Source organism: Ascaphus truei, chromosome 20 (assembly GCF_040206685.1).
Source record: "Ascaphus truei isolate aAscTru1 chromosome 20, aAscTru1.hap1, whole genome shotgun sequence".
Taxonomy (NCBI): Eukaryota; Metazoa; Chordata; class Amphibia; order Anura; family Ascaphidae; genus Ascaphus; species Ascaphus truei.
In genome coordinates, this window is record NC_134502.1 from 26,619,448 (window position 1) to 26,632,949 (window position 13,502).

The 13,502-nt window shown below is 50.4% G+C and overlaps 1 protein-coding gene across 5 annotated transcripts in view; it reads left to right on the forward strand.

Moving 5' to 3' along the window:
* The window catches only part of LOC142470814 (bestrophin-2-like), a 61,793-nt gene that overhangs the window by 33,992 nt on the left and 14,299 nt on the right, over positions 1–13,502 (forward strand). For all 5 annotated transcript variants that reach the window (XR_012789339.1, XM_075577567.1, XM_075577566.1 and 2 more), the window contains exons 4-8: positions 3,369–3,602; positions 5,109–5,263; positions 6,492–6,569; positions 7,381–7,533; positions 7,879–7,959. Coding sequence is in view for 4 of the 5 variants with exons in the window: in XM_075577567.1 (XP_075433682.1) it covers positions 3,369–3,602; positions 5,109–5,263; positions 6,492–6,569; positions 7,381–7,533; positions 7,879–7,959 (701 nt within the window). In the remaining variant the exon portion in view is untranslated. The remainder of the gene's footprint in view (positions 1–3,368; positions 3,603–5,108; positions 5,264–6,491; positions 6,570–7,380; positions 7,534–7,878; positions 7,960–13,502) is intronic.

A 13,502-nucleotide genomic window follows, 5' to 3' on the forward strand; every position in this document is an offset into this window, starting at 1 on the left:
GGAGGACCGTCCGATTGTTTATTGTCTTTTGGACAATCCCTTTGTTGGTCACCTTTGGGAGGTTACTTTCTTCCTTCAGTGGAGTCGACTCATCATCCTTAGCTGTCTGGACTACTGAGCATCCTAGGCTATTGTCACACCCCTCTGATGCGAAGATGTTTTTGTTGGTCTCAGGAGTATGACCTTGTCTCTTCTCTTCACTTGGCCTTCCTGTCGCTTGGAGATGGCCAAGACACAGTTCGGAGAGAGATGTACGTCCGCATTCTGTTATCACCGTTCTGCGGGCGTTGACATAGTCAGATTCGTGTCCTTTGCAGTGCACATGTTGCCCACTATCACCCATCCTAGGTCAAGTCTTTGGGCGAATGGTGCGTTGTGGGGTCCGTTACGCTGTTTACGAACTTTGTGCACCCTCAAGATGTCCCTACCGAGCAGCAGCAAGATCTTGGCGCCTTGTTCTACTGGCGGGATGTAGTTGGCTATCGCTCTGAGTTGCGGGTGATGACGTGCCACGTCTGGTGTGGGAATCTCGTCCCTGTTTGCAGCCATGTAGTTGCAGTCGATGAGGGTGGGGAGAGCTATCTTCACTCTGTTATCCTCTGAACGTATGACATAGCCGCTTGCTCTTCTCCCTGTTGTCTCAGTTGACCCTGCACAGGTTCTGAGGGTATAGGGTGAGGCATGATCTTGTGAGTTGAATAAGTTGAAGAATTCCGTCTTCGCCAATGATCTGTTACTTTGATCGTCGAGGATTGCATACATCCGGATAGCCTTCTCAGGTTGTCTCTGGGGGTGTAATGCGACAAGGCATATTTTGAAGCAGGATATTTGTCACTTCCTTTTCCGCAAACCTCTGTGCACTGAGACGTGACAGATGTTGGCTCTCCTTCCTCCCGGCCATGCTCCGCTAGGGAGGATGGGTTGTTGAGTTGGTGGAGTGTCAGCGCCTCTGGATGTAGAGATGTTACGTGCTTGTCACTTTTGCACACTACACATTTGATGTCTTCTTTACAGTTTCTGGCTAGGTGAGTCGGGGAACTGCAGCACCTGAAGCAAACTCAGAATTCTCCGAGTAACTTCCTGCGTTCCGCTAGGGACTTCATCCTGAACCCAAAGCACCTGTTAAGTGGGTGTGGCTTCTTGTGTATGGGACATTCCTTGTTTGGGTCCCTTGGTTTCTCGTCTCCAGCGACCGACTGATCGAGAGTAGTTTGGGTCGTGGGGGACACGTCCGTCCTGTGGACAGAGATGGGTGTTTGAGTGTTACCGTATATCACCACTGGTCTCTCATTCCTCAGGCTGCTTGCACTGTGTGTGGTTTGCGCACCCAAGATGAAACTGGGATCGTTCCTTGTCCTTGCCGCTTCGCGGATGAAGCTCAAGAAGAATGAGAATGGGGGGAAGGCGACTTGCTTCTCCCTTTTGTATTTGGAGCCTTGTGAAATCCATCTTTCTTGGGGGTTGTAAGGTAGCTTCACCAAGATGGGTCTCACTCAGCGAGCCGAGTCTAGGACGTTGAGACCTGTCAAGGAATGGTCTGTTCTCGCAGACTGCAGCTCCTGTAGCAGGTCCCCGAGTTCTAGCAACTTCGAGTAGTCTTTAGCTGTGATCTTGGGAAAGCTGTCGACTCTTTTGAAGAGCGCATCTTCGATTGCTTCGGGGCTGCCGTAACACTCTTCTAGCCTTTCCCAAACTAGGTCAAGACCTACTTGGGGGTGGTTCACATTTGCTGCCCGAGTCTCTTCGCGTGGTCCCTGGATTCTTTTCCCAGCCATTTGGCTAGCAGTCTGAGTTCTTCCCTAGCTGAGATGCCCAGGTTCTTGATTATGTCCTTGAACGCGAATTTCCACATACGGTAGTTCTCGGGACGGTCGTCAAAGTTGGTAAGTCCTGCTGGTGGTAAGTGCGCTGGTGTTTACACTGAAGAGGCTCCTTACGTAGTCTTCAGTACGTTGGATTGGATCCTCTGAGGCTATCCGTCTGTACGGTTGCTCCCCGCCGTCGTGTCTCGCAGCCGCTTCTAAGACTTCGGCTTGGGCTATTGCGGCGGCAGCGTCCTCTGCTTTGCTTAGAGCTTCATGGGCCGCGTCCAATTCTGCCTTTCTATGCGCAGCGGCGGCATTGGGGGCGGTGGCAGCAGCATTAGCGGCAGTAGCAGCGGTGTCATTAGCGGCGGTGGCAGCAGCATTCTGCTCCTCCTCTTCTATACGCGCTCTTTCTGCCCTTACGGCTGCCTCTCTCCGATCATATTCGACCCAGCACGTGCGGCCTCTGCGGAGGCTCGCGCCTTGGTAGCGCTTGCATTTGCGCTGGACGCGTTAGATTGAGCTGATCTTGCTGACCGTGACGAGTGCCTGGATGTGCTGGAGCGCTGTGATGCAGTTTACAGCAAATGGTCTTTTCTCTGGTCTTCTGCCTCAGTGATAGTGGTCTGCACGAAGCCGTCGCGCTCCAGGTCAGTTGCCTCCTGCTGGTCACGTTCGCTGAGGCTTTCCTCCGTGTTGATTCTTTTCAGGTAGGCGAGATATGTTTGTGACAGCATTTGGTAGCATTTGTGACTTGACCTCAATTGGGCTATAGCTTGCCTAATCTGTTTCTCCTGATCGCTAGTACTTGCAACGTTACATATTTCAAGACCAGTGTCCTCCCAGGCCTTCTCTAACTTTACGTGGTGCGCTTCAATGTCAGTCTCATATTTTTCGCGGGCCTTTTGTGTCAGTGTGACTGTCCGTTTAGGCCTTGCGCCTGCCTGCGCCTTTTGCAGTTGCGCAGCGTCCCTGAGTCTGAGTGGTCACTCTCCTGCGTGATGTCTGGTGAGGCTCTGAGTTTTGCCATGCTGTAGGTGTGTGTAGGCCTTTAGCCAGTGCGTGTGGCGTGCGGTCTTTTACCTTGTCAGCGATGGGCGTCTGTCTCAGATGATGCCAAGCGGTGTCCTGCAGCGTTCAGCATAGGGGTAGCTGTACTCACAGGTGTCCGGTGGCTCTGACCCGTGTCCTGGCGGGTGCCCGGTGGCGTGGCCCTTTGTGGCGCTAGCCGTGGGGACGTGCACAGGTGTAGCTGAGATTGTAGCTCCTCACTATGGAGCTGTGCAGAGGGTGGACTCAAAGACAGAAAAGAGCAATCAAAGTTCTGTGTATATTGCAGTCTGACTGCAGCGCTGCTGTGCAGTGTAAGCTGCTTGCTTGTACTGCTGCAGGCTTCTGTCTAAACAAAGGCTGTAAGCAGTGGCTTCTATGTCTCTCGCTCTCTTTCTCTCTCTCTCTTTCTCTGTTTCTCTCTATCTCTCTTTCACTCTCCATTTTTCTCTCCCTCCCCCCTCACTACCGTCTCTCTCACGCTCCCCCTTCTCTCACCCCCCTTCCCCGCAGCTATTTACATAATCCTGATAGTGGAACGCTGGTGGAATCAGTACCAGTCCATACCGCGCCCGGACCGCCTCATGTGCGTCATCTCTGGGACCGTGGAAGGGGCGGACGAGACAGGACGCCTGTACCGCCGCACTCTCATGCGCTACTGCAGCCTGTCAGCGCTCCTCATCCTGCGCTCTGTCAGCATCCCAGTCTACAAGAGGTTCCCAACCTTAGATCATGTGGTGAAAACCGGTGAGAACACCGCCCCCTCCCCCTCTCCTCTCTCTCCCCCTCTCCTCTCTCTCTTATGTCCCCTGTCTCCTGTGGGAGCGCCACAAAAAATATACCCCCTGTGGGTCTCCCACCCCAAAATATAAAAAAAAAAAAAAATTATATATACATCCTGGGTGACTCCAACCCCTACATATACCTGCTTTAGCCCTTAAGAAATGATGTCCCTTATGTGACCTCCTTAAAATAAATATATACCCCCTCCTGTAAACCATAACCCCAAAATATGTCTCCTCATATTCCCCCCCGCACGGTGACACAGTGACACAGACAGGAGGGAGCTATGGGACATGGAGTCTGTCCCTCCCCCCGCAGGGTGACACAGTGACACAGACAGGAGGGATCTATGGGACATGGAGTCTGTCCCTCCCCCCGCAGGGTGACACAGTGACACAGACAGGAGGGAGGTATGGGACACGGAGTCTGTCCCTCCCCCCGCAGGGTGACACAGTGACACAGGCAGGAGGGAGCTATGGGACACGGAGTCTGTCCCTCTGTTGCAGGGTACATGCAACTACACACGTGGGTTTCTTGCCAAGGCTTATTTATTTAGCCTTAACAGATATACAACACACAAAACAAAAATAGCTTTTCTTCAGCAAAAAAACAAAACGAAACAGCTTCTCTTTAGCAGACAGTGTGTAACTCAGGCAGCAATCCCTTTTCTAAGCAGGAGACAGTTTATAATTCAGTTACTTTGTTTATCAGACCTTGTATCAGGAAATCTCTTTAGCAGCAGCTTACTCCTCTCTCATCAACAGCCAAGATCCATGTGTCTATAGCCTGGGTTTTAACACACCTTGATTAAGCAGCTGGGGTCCAACTAATTGTCCTGAGGTTCCCAGCTGATGTTAACCTAGTCAGTGCTGCACTGCAGACTAGACATAGGTTTTCCAGGCATATAACTGGTGGCTTTTATTTACCCTGTCACACCCTCCCCCCGCAGGGTGACACAGTGACACAGACTGGAGGGAACTATAGGACATGGAGTCTGTCCCTCCCCCCGCAGGGTGACACAGTGACACAGGCAGGAGGGAGCTATGGGACATGGAGTCTGTCCCTCCGCCCGCAGGGTGACACAGTGACACAGACAGGAGGGAGCTATGGGACATGGAGTCTGTCCCTCCCCCGCAGGGTGACACAGTGACACAGGCAGGAGGGAGCTATGAGACATGGAGTCTGTCCCCCCCCCCCGCAGGGGGACACAGTGACACAGACAGGAGGGAGCTATGAGACATGGAGACTGTCCCTCCCCCCGCAGGGTGACACTGTGACACAGACAGGAGGGAGCTATGAGACATGGAGATTGTCCCTCCCCCCGCAGGGTGACACTGTGACACAGACAGGAGGGAGCAATGGGACATGGAGTCTGTCCCTCCCCCCGCAGGGTGACACAGACAAGAGGGAGCTATGGGACATGGGGACTGTCCCTCCACCTGCAGGGTGACACAGTCCTGTGACTCTCAGGGTTCATGACTCGTCTGGAGAAGACGAAGTTTGACGCGCTGCCCTCTCGATACAATAAGTACTGGATCCCGTGCGTGTGGTTCTGTAACCTGGTGGTGCAGGCGCGGAGCGAGGGGCGGGTGCGAGACGACCCGGAGTTTCAACTACTCATGGAGGTGAGGGGGAGCGATGCTCTGCAGCGTGGCGGTTAGGGAGCAATACTCTGCAGGAGGTGAGGGGGAGCCATGCGTTGTTGGAGGGCGGGTTGGGGGAGCGATGTTGTGCGGGGGGAGGTTAGTGGAGTGATGCTCTGCAGAGGGTGGGTTGGGGAAGTGATGTTGTGCGGGAGGGGTGGCTAGTGGAGAGATTTTCTGCAGGAGAGGGTTTGGTGGAGTGATGCTCTGCAGGTGGGGGGTTTGGGAGAGCCATGTTGTGCAGGGGGGTTAGTGGAGTGATGCTCTGCAAGATGGTAGGTTGGGGGATCGATGTTGTGAGGGGGGTTTATTGGAGTGATGCTCTGCATGGGGGGTTAGTGGAGTGATGCTCTGCAGGAGGGGGGGTCATGGAGCAACGCTCTGGGGGTTAGAGGAGCAGTGCTCTGCAGGGGGGGGCAGGTTTGTGGAACAATGCTCTGCAGGAGGGGGGTTAATGTAAAGATGCTCTGCAGGAGGGAGGTTAGTGGAGTGAAGGTCTGCGGGAGGGGAGGTTAATGAAGCGACACTCTGCAAGTCCCTGATTTGTCTTTGATTCTCTCCTCCCCTCTTCTCTCTTCACCCCTCTCTCCTCCCCTCTTCTCTCTTCCCCCCTCTCTCCTCCCCCCCTCTTGCTTGTCCCCTTCTTGCTCTTACCTCGTCTCTCTCTTCCCCTATCTCGCTCTTCCCCCCTTCTCGCTCTTCCCCCCTTCTCGCTCTTCCCACTCCCTTCTTTTTCTTCCCTTCATCTTCTCTCTCTTCCCCATCTTCTCTCTTTCCATCCCTTCTCTCTCTTCCCCCCTTCTCTCTCTCCCCCACATCTTCTCTCTCTTCCCCATCTTCTCTCTTTCCCTCCATTCTCTCTCTTCTCCCCTTCTCTCTCTCCCCCACATCTTCTCTCTCTTCCCCGTCTTCTCTCTTTCCCTCCCTTCTCTCACTTCCCCCCTTCTCTCTCTTCCCCCTTCTCTCTCTTCTCCATCTTCTCTCCCCCCCCTGCTATTTCTCCCCTGCTCGCTCTTTCTCCCCCTGCTCGCTCTTTCCCCCTCTTGCTCGCTTTTCTCCCCTCCCTGCTTGCTGTTTCCCCCGCCTTGCTGGCTCCCCCCCCCCCTGCTGTCTCCCTCCCCTGTTCTCTCCCCCCATGGTCTCTCTTCTCCCTGACCCCTTCTCTCTCCCACCCCCCTTTTCTCTCTCTCCTTCTCTTCCCCCCTCCCAGGAGTTAAACGCCTTTAGGAATAATTGTGCGATGCTCTTTCATTACGACTGGATCAGTGTCCCGCTGGTTTATACGCAGGTAAGAAACGCTCTGTGTGTGAGGTCTGTCTGTCACTCTCTTTCACTCTATCCCTCTCTTTGTGCTGCGTCCCCCCCTCTCTGTGTGTCGTGTTCCCCTCCCTCTGTGCACCACGTCCCTCCGCTCTCTGTGTGCTGCGTCCCCCCTCTCCGTGCCTTTTCCCTCCTTTCTGTGCATTATGTCCCCCCTCTCTGCATGCCGCTTCCCACCTCTGCTCGCCATGTCCCCATCTCCATGTGCCTCGCCCCCCTTCTCTGTGCGCAACATCCCCCTCTCACTGTGCACTGCGCCACCCCTCTCTGTGTGATGCATCCCCCTCTCTGTGCACCGTGTCCCCTGCTCTCTGTGTCACGTTCCACGCTCTGCATGCCGCGTCCCCCCTTGCTGTGTGCCACGTCACTCTTCTCTGCTCGACCCATCCCCCTCTCTGCGAGCCGTGTCTTCCTCTTTCTGTGTGCCACGTTCCCCTCTTTTTGCACCGTGCCACCCCTCTCTGCGTGCCGCACCCCCCATCTCTGCTTTCCACATCCCCCCTTCTCTGTGCACGTGTCCTCCTCTCTGCATGTCATGTATCGCTCTCTGCGCGCCGCCACATCCCCCCCCTTTCTGCACACCGTGTATCTTCCTTTCAGGGTGCCACGTCCACTCCTCTCTGCGTTCTGCATCCCCCCCTCTCTCCCTCTTTCTGCGTGTCATGTCCCCCCCTTTCTCCCTCCCTCTTTGTGGAATCACGGTTGTCTGTATGACGTCCCTCCCTCTCTGCGTGACCTCACGGTTGCCTGTATGACGTCTCTCTCTGCGTGACCTCCAGGTGGTGACCATCGCTGTGTACAGCTTCTTCTCTAGCTGTCTGATTGGACGCCAGTACCTGGACCCGGCCCGTAACATTACCGGCCACGAGCTGGATCTCTACGTCCCCATGTTTACTCTGCTCGAGTTCTTCTTCTTCGGTGGTTGGCTCAAGGTGCGGGCGCCCTCGACTATTTCTCCCCCCCCCCTCCCCATCATAGCCCCAGGGAAGACCTTCAATATATCCCTCCCAAATATACACAGATCACTTCTCATTGGCCTAGGGGGGAACCCTTTATATATTACAGAATATTCCTCATATCTGAGGGGTGAGCACGGCACCTAAAGAATATATCCATCATGGGGGCAGGTCCATAGCAGGGGCTGTGATCAGGGGAGTTTGGATCAGACAGGTATGCCGGGATCTGGGTCACATGGCTTTATGGTTAAATGACTCTGGGTAATGACGTGCCCCCCGCCCCCAAGCAGGTCACATGATGTCCCCCTCTACTTCCTGCAGGTAGCGGAGCATCTCATTAACCCATTTGGGGAAGACGATGACGATTTTGAGTCCAATTTTCTGATTGACCGGAATTTCCAGGTAACGTCCCCGGAGCGTCATCTCCACCCCCTCCCTCCCCCCCCCCCCCACAGCACCTCATCCCTCCCCCCGCAGCGCCTCATCCCTTCCCACCCTCCCACAGCGCCTCATCCCTTCCCCCTACAGAGCCTCATCCCTTGTTAGAAATGCCTCTTCTCAATATAATACTCAGGAATCAGGTTTGCAGTTCAAAATCAGCAGTCTTTATTTTCTTCAATCAGCTTTCAGCAGGGATACAGTATACTATATACGTCAGCTCAGTTTAACGTATCTGAAGGTAGAAGGTAGATATTAAATGCTTATGTTTGATGTAACATTCATCTGAAGTAGGTAGTAACTTTATGCTATACATTGCTCCCTTCTTATACGCTCAGGACAAAGATATATAAATCACTTATCTTAGCTCACCCCATTTTCTAACTAAAACATTCTTGGTTTGTAGTACAAAGCTGTACTTGCCCTCAGCAAACATCTGTCTGGGAATGTTTAGGAACTTATTGTGACGGTGCTCGTCTCCAATCAAGAGGTGGACCCGCAGGGCTGAGGTTGTCATGGAACAAGAATCACATCTCTGTTTCACCCCCCCCCCCTTTCCTTTGCGGCTTCTGCTTGTCAGGTTCTCATTTCCAGCTGCATGTAATTTGCTCTGTACGCACACACAGTGCCTGTGTGTTAGACACAGTGCCTGTGTGTTAGACACAGTGTTGCAATCCCTGTCTCTGCATTATGCCAGTGAGTTGCTACAGCAACCTCAGCCTTTCTATCAGAATGGGCTAGTCTGCTTTCTCCCCCTCTGCCTTGTTCACAGATGGTCTGTGCCCAGGCTATCCTGTTACCCAGAATTCCCTCACTCCTTCCTTTTACATTCTACGCTGGCTGAGTGAGTACCTTCTGTAATTTTGCTCTACTGGCAAGGCCTCATCCTTTTCACCTGCCCTTACAGTCCGGGTCACGGTCCGGGATCAGCAGCACGAATCCCAAATGGGCAAAAGGTTAATGCGAGACAGCGAAGGTCAAACGGAGCTGCAGCAAACAGAACTTTGCTTGGCAACTTCCACCAGGAACTGCAGCCTTACAAAGCAGACTGCCATTAACCAAAATGGCCACAGTGAGCAGAAAGGGCAGGGAAGACAAAAAACCTGGACTGTAGTGAAAACCCAGCACGGATCGAGCAGAATCCTTACACTTATCACTACCTGTTTCAAGTTGCCCCTGGAGTTCCAAGCTGCCCATAAGAGAAAAACAACTTGAAACATTTTAACCTATTGAATGCTGAATATACAGCTGAACCTCGTTATAACGTGGTGGTTTGGGTCCACATATTGCCACTGCGTTATAACCGGGATCGCGAAGGGAAAAAAATGGCCACCGCGATTAGGGGTTCCGCATCTGGAAGTGTGTCTGTGTCTTGGGAGGGATCCGATCTTCCTCCTTTGTCCTTAGATCCCTCATATCCACTATTACCTGCCCCTCCTCCTAATACTCTTGTTGCTGTGCCCCGTATTATTTGAGCTCAGGAAGAGAGGAGCTGGGGAGCCCGAGCAGCACAGCAGCAGTGAAAGAGTAAGAGAGTTAGAGTGAGAAAGTGAGCGAGTGTATGTGTAGAGATCCCATTTGTGCACTGATAGTGATTGCATTTTTTTTTTTTTTATTTCAATTTTTTTATTGTTTTTCACAAAATACACACATTTCATACATTTCGTCATACAAACATTGGAGGAGTACTAGCTGTCATGTACAACACAGTAAATATTCAGGAATCAGTGTACCTGTTCAAGTTAAATATGTTACTAGTTGTGTTGAGTATTGCCTATTCACATACTCCCCCATTAGGTACATTAAAATGGAAGCGGCCGCTTCTTTGTGTGCATCTTTTATTGTCAGGGAAGAAAAAAGAAAAGATAGGGGGAGAGAGAGGGGTGAAAGGAGAGGGGGAGGAAAGTAGAGTTGGGGAGGGAGAGAAAGGGAGGGGAGGAGGGGGGGAAGGGGGGGACCAGCCCAATTGACCCCTTAGTTTTTTCCGATAGCTTTCGTAGTAGTCTGTTACACCCCTGGCCATATTTCCCATGTCTTATGGGACTTGTCCATTTTTTGGGTTAGTTTTGCTGTAAGGAGCTCCATTGACTTTATTTCGCAGAGTCTTCGTAGTATTGTCTGTTTGGATGGTGGATTTATTTTTTTCCAGGCAGCTGCCACACAACAGCGAGCTGCCGTGAGTACGTGTATTGTCATTTTGTTTTCTGCCGTCTCTAGCTCGTCAATTGGTTTAGCCAGCACCATGGTCAGCGGGTCCATCTCACCCTCCACCCCCAGGTATTCTCGGATTAATGATTTGATCATGACCCAGAACACCTGAATCTTTGGACAATTCCACCAGATGTGAGCCATATCTCCTCTTTGTCCGCATCCCCTCCAGCACAAATCTGGGGTCCCGGGGAAGATCTGGCTCAACCTACTCGGGGTTAAGTACCATTGAAATAGAATTTTATAGATATTCTCTTTGGTGGTGGTGCATATTGATGTTTTGGAAGCTGCCTCCCAGATATCCTCCCAGTCTTCCCTATCGATCTCTATGTTCAAATCTTCCGCCCATTTGAGCATATAATTGTGTTGGGAACAACCTGCTGTTCTTGCCAGGCCCAGATACACTTCCGAAATCAACCCCTTACAGTAGTATCCTTTCCTGCATAGGCGCTCAAAATTTGTTAATGGTTGAAATGTTAATTCTTTGGAAAGAGTTTGCAGGTAATGCCTGATCTGCAGGAAGCCAAATATTGGCAAGTTCACTGTTTGGTGTTTTTTCTCTAATTCCTGAATCGATAGGATCTTTCCGTTTCCTATAAACTGCTCTGCTACCATTATCTTTAACTTTTTAAATTCAGTGAGTCTCTGTGGGAACAAGCCTGGGGGGAACTCCGGGTTGTTAAATATGGGCTTTAGTTGTGAGGGTGAAGCCGTTAGGTTAAACCTATCTTTATTTTTAGTCCATATTCTCCATGTACATTTCATTGCTCCCAGCTTTAATGTTTCTGAGAAGGTCTCCCTACCCCTCTCGGTCCACAGGGTGGCCGGGAGTGAGAGAGGTCTCGCATAGGCAGACTCAATCCCAATCCAACAGCTTGTGGTTGGTTCGTTGTTCCACATTATAACTTGTTTGAGTTGGGCCGCCAAATAATATTTCATGATATCCGGGACTGCCAAGCCTCCGCTTTCCTTTGGTGCTAGCAAGATAGTTCTAGCAACCCTTGGTCTTTTATTTTGCCAAATAAATTCGAAGATTTTGTTTTGCATATTTTTGAGTTCACCTAGTGGGATATCAATGGGGAGAGTCTGGAAGTAATACAGAAGTCTTGGTAGGATGTTCATTTTTACCGTGGCTATTCTTCCTAGCCAAGATATCTGATATCCATTCCAGCTTTGAAGGTCTTTTTTTAGTCTCTCAAATAGGGGTGGGTAATTGTATTGAAATAGTGTTTTGTACTCCCGTGTTATTTGTATTCCTAGGTATTTGATTTTTGTGGAGCTCCACCTCTAATTGAAGTTTATTTGCAGTAATTTGGCCTCGGGGTGGGGTAGGGATATATTTAATGCTTCCGACTTATCCATATTAGTTTTGTATCCCGAGATTTTGCTGAATTTGTCTAATTGTGAGTGTAAATTCGGGAGTGAGGTCAAGGGGTTGGCCAGAGTCAGGATAATGTCATCAGCAAAGAGGGATATCTTATAGTTTGTCCCCCCAATTTCAATACCATTTATATTTTTATCCTCTCTAATTGTTGCTGCCAAGGGTTCGATAGAGAGGGCAAATAGAAGCGGAGACAAGGGGCATCCTTGTCGAGTACCATTCTTAATGTTTATAGGGTTTGCGTCTCCTCCTGGGAGCTTCACGACGGCCGTGGGACTTTTGTACAGGGCACTGACCCCTGTCAGATAGTGGCCCTTAAATCCGAATTTGATTAATGTTTGATCTAAAAAGTCCCATCTGATCCTATCGAATGCTTTTTCCGCATCTAGACTCAATAGGATGGCCTTCGTGGATGAGAGATGTACATGGTCGATTATGTTAATGATTTTCCTGGTGTTATCTGAGGCCTGCCTGCCGGAAATAAACCCGACTTGATCTATGTGTATTAGGCTTGGTAGTATGGGGGTTAATCTATTGGCTAAAATTTTACTGAAGAGTTTTAGATCCGAATTAAGGAGGGCTATGGGGCGATAACTACCGCACTGTAGTGGGTCTCTCCCTTCCTTTGGTATAACTGCTAGATTGGCCTTAGACATAGATGCTGGGATGGTTGTTCCCTCCAGAAACTCGTTGAACATATCAAGGAGATATGGAGCTAAAATTAGCTTGAATGTCTTATAATATTGATTGGAGAACCCATCTGGGCCTGGCGTTTTGCTAGGTTTTAGTTGGGAGATGGCATTTAAGAGCTCCTCTTGGGAGATTTCTTTGTTTAGTTCTGCAAGATCCCCTTCTGAGAGGCTTGGAAGGTTACATGAATCTAAATATTTAGCTATAGCTTCCGCGTTAGAGGATCTATTTTTTGGGAACTTTAGATTATATAATTTAGAGTAGAAGTCTGAGAATGCGGCTGCTATCTGTTTCTCGCAATATGTTTTGGCACCTGTCTTTGTTTGTAAAGCTGTTACTTGGGCTTTCGTTCTCAGACCTCTTAGCTTGGATGCTAATAACCGGTCGGCCTTATTCCCTTTATCGTAGTATTTTTGCCTGGTCCACCGCAGCGCCCTCTCCACTTCATCGAGTTGTATCTGTTTGAATTCAGATCTGGCTTTATCTAATATTTTGAGTAATTTTTTTGAGGGATTAGTTTTATGTTTTTGTTCCAGTAATTGGACCTTTCCCGCCAATTCGTTGTACAATTTCTGTCGTGCTTTTTTCTTGTATGAGGCTATGGAAATGATATTCCCTCTGATTGTAGCCTTATGGGCCTCCCATAGCATCGCTGATGACTCTACGGAGCCCTTGTTCAGTGTAAAGTATTCTCTGAGTTTTTGTTTAATTTCTATTTCTACATCTGGTTGGTTTAACAGAGAATCATTTAGTTTCCAATTGTATTGGCTATTTTTATAGAAAGGGAGGGAGAGTGTCAGCGAGACCGGGGCGTGATCCGACCAGGATATTGATCCTATATCTGACTGGGAGGTTGCCTGGAAGATATCCTTAGTACCCAGAAAATAATCAATCCTTGAGTAGGTCTGGTGCGGGGGGGAGAAGTAGGAGTAATCCCTCTGACCCTGGTGCTGTGCTCGCCAGATATCTATTAATGCGAACTCTTTCAGTATGTTACGGAATTCCCTAGCATTTTTCTCCGTAGCACGAGGGAGGGGAGTATCTAATGTACTCATCCTGTCCTGGTCGGGGTCTACAAGCATATTTAGGTCTCCGGCCAACAACAGTGTAGTTCTAGGCTGGGGAGCTAGGCTGTCACAAAGTTCTCTCAGGAAGTCAGCTTGGGCCTCGTTTGGGGCGTATATATTGACCATAGTAATATCCACCCCGGACAAGGTGCCTTGGAGGA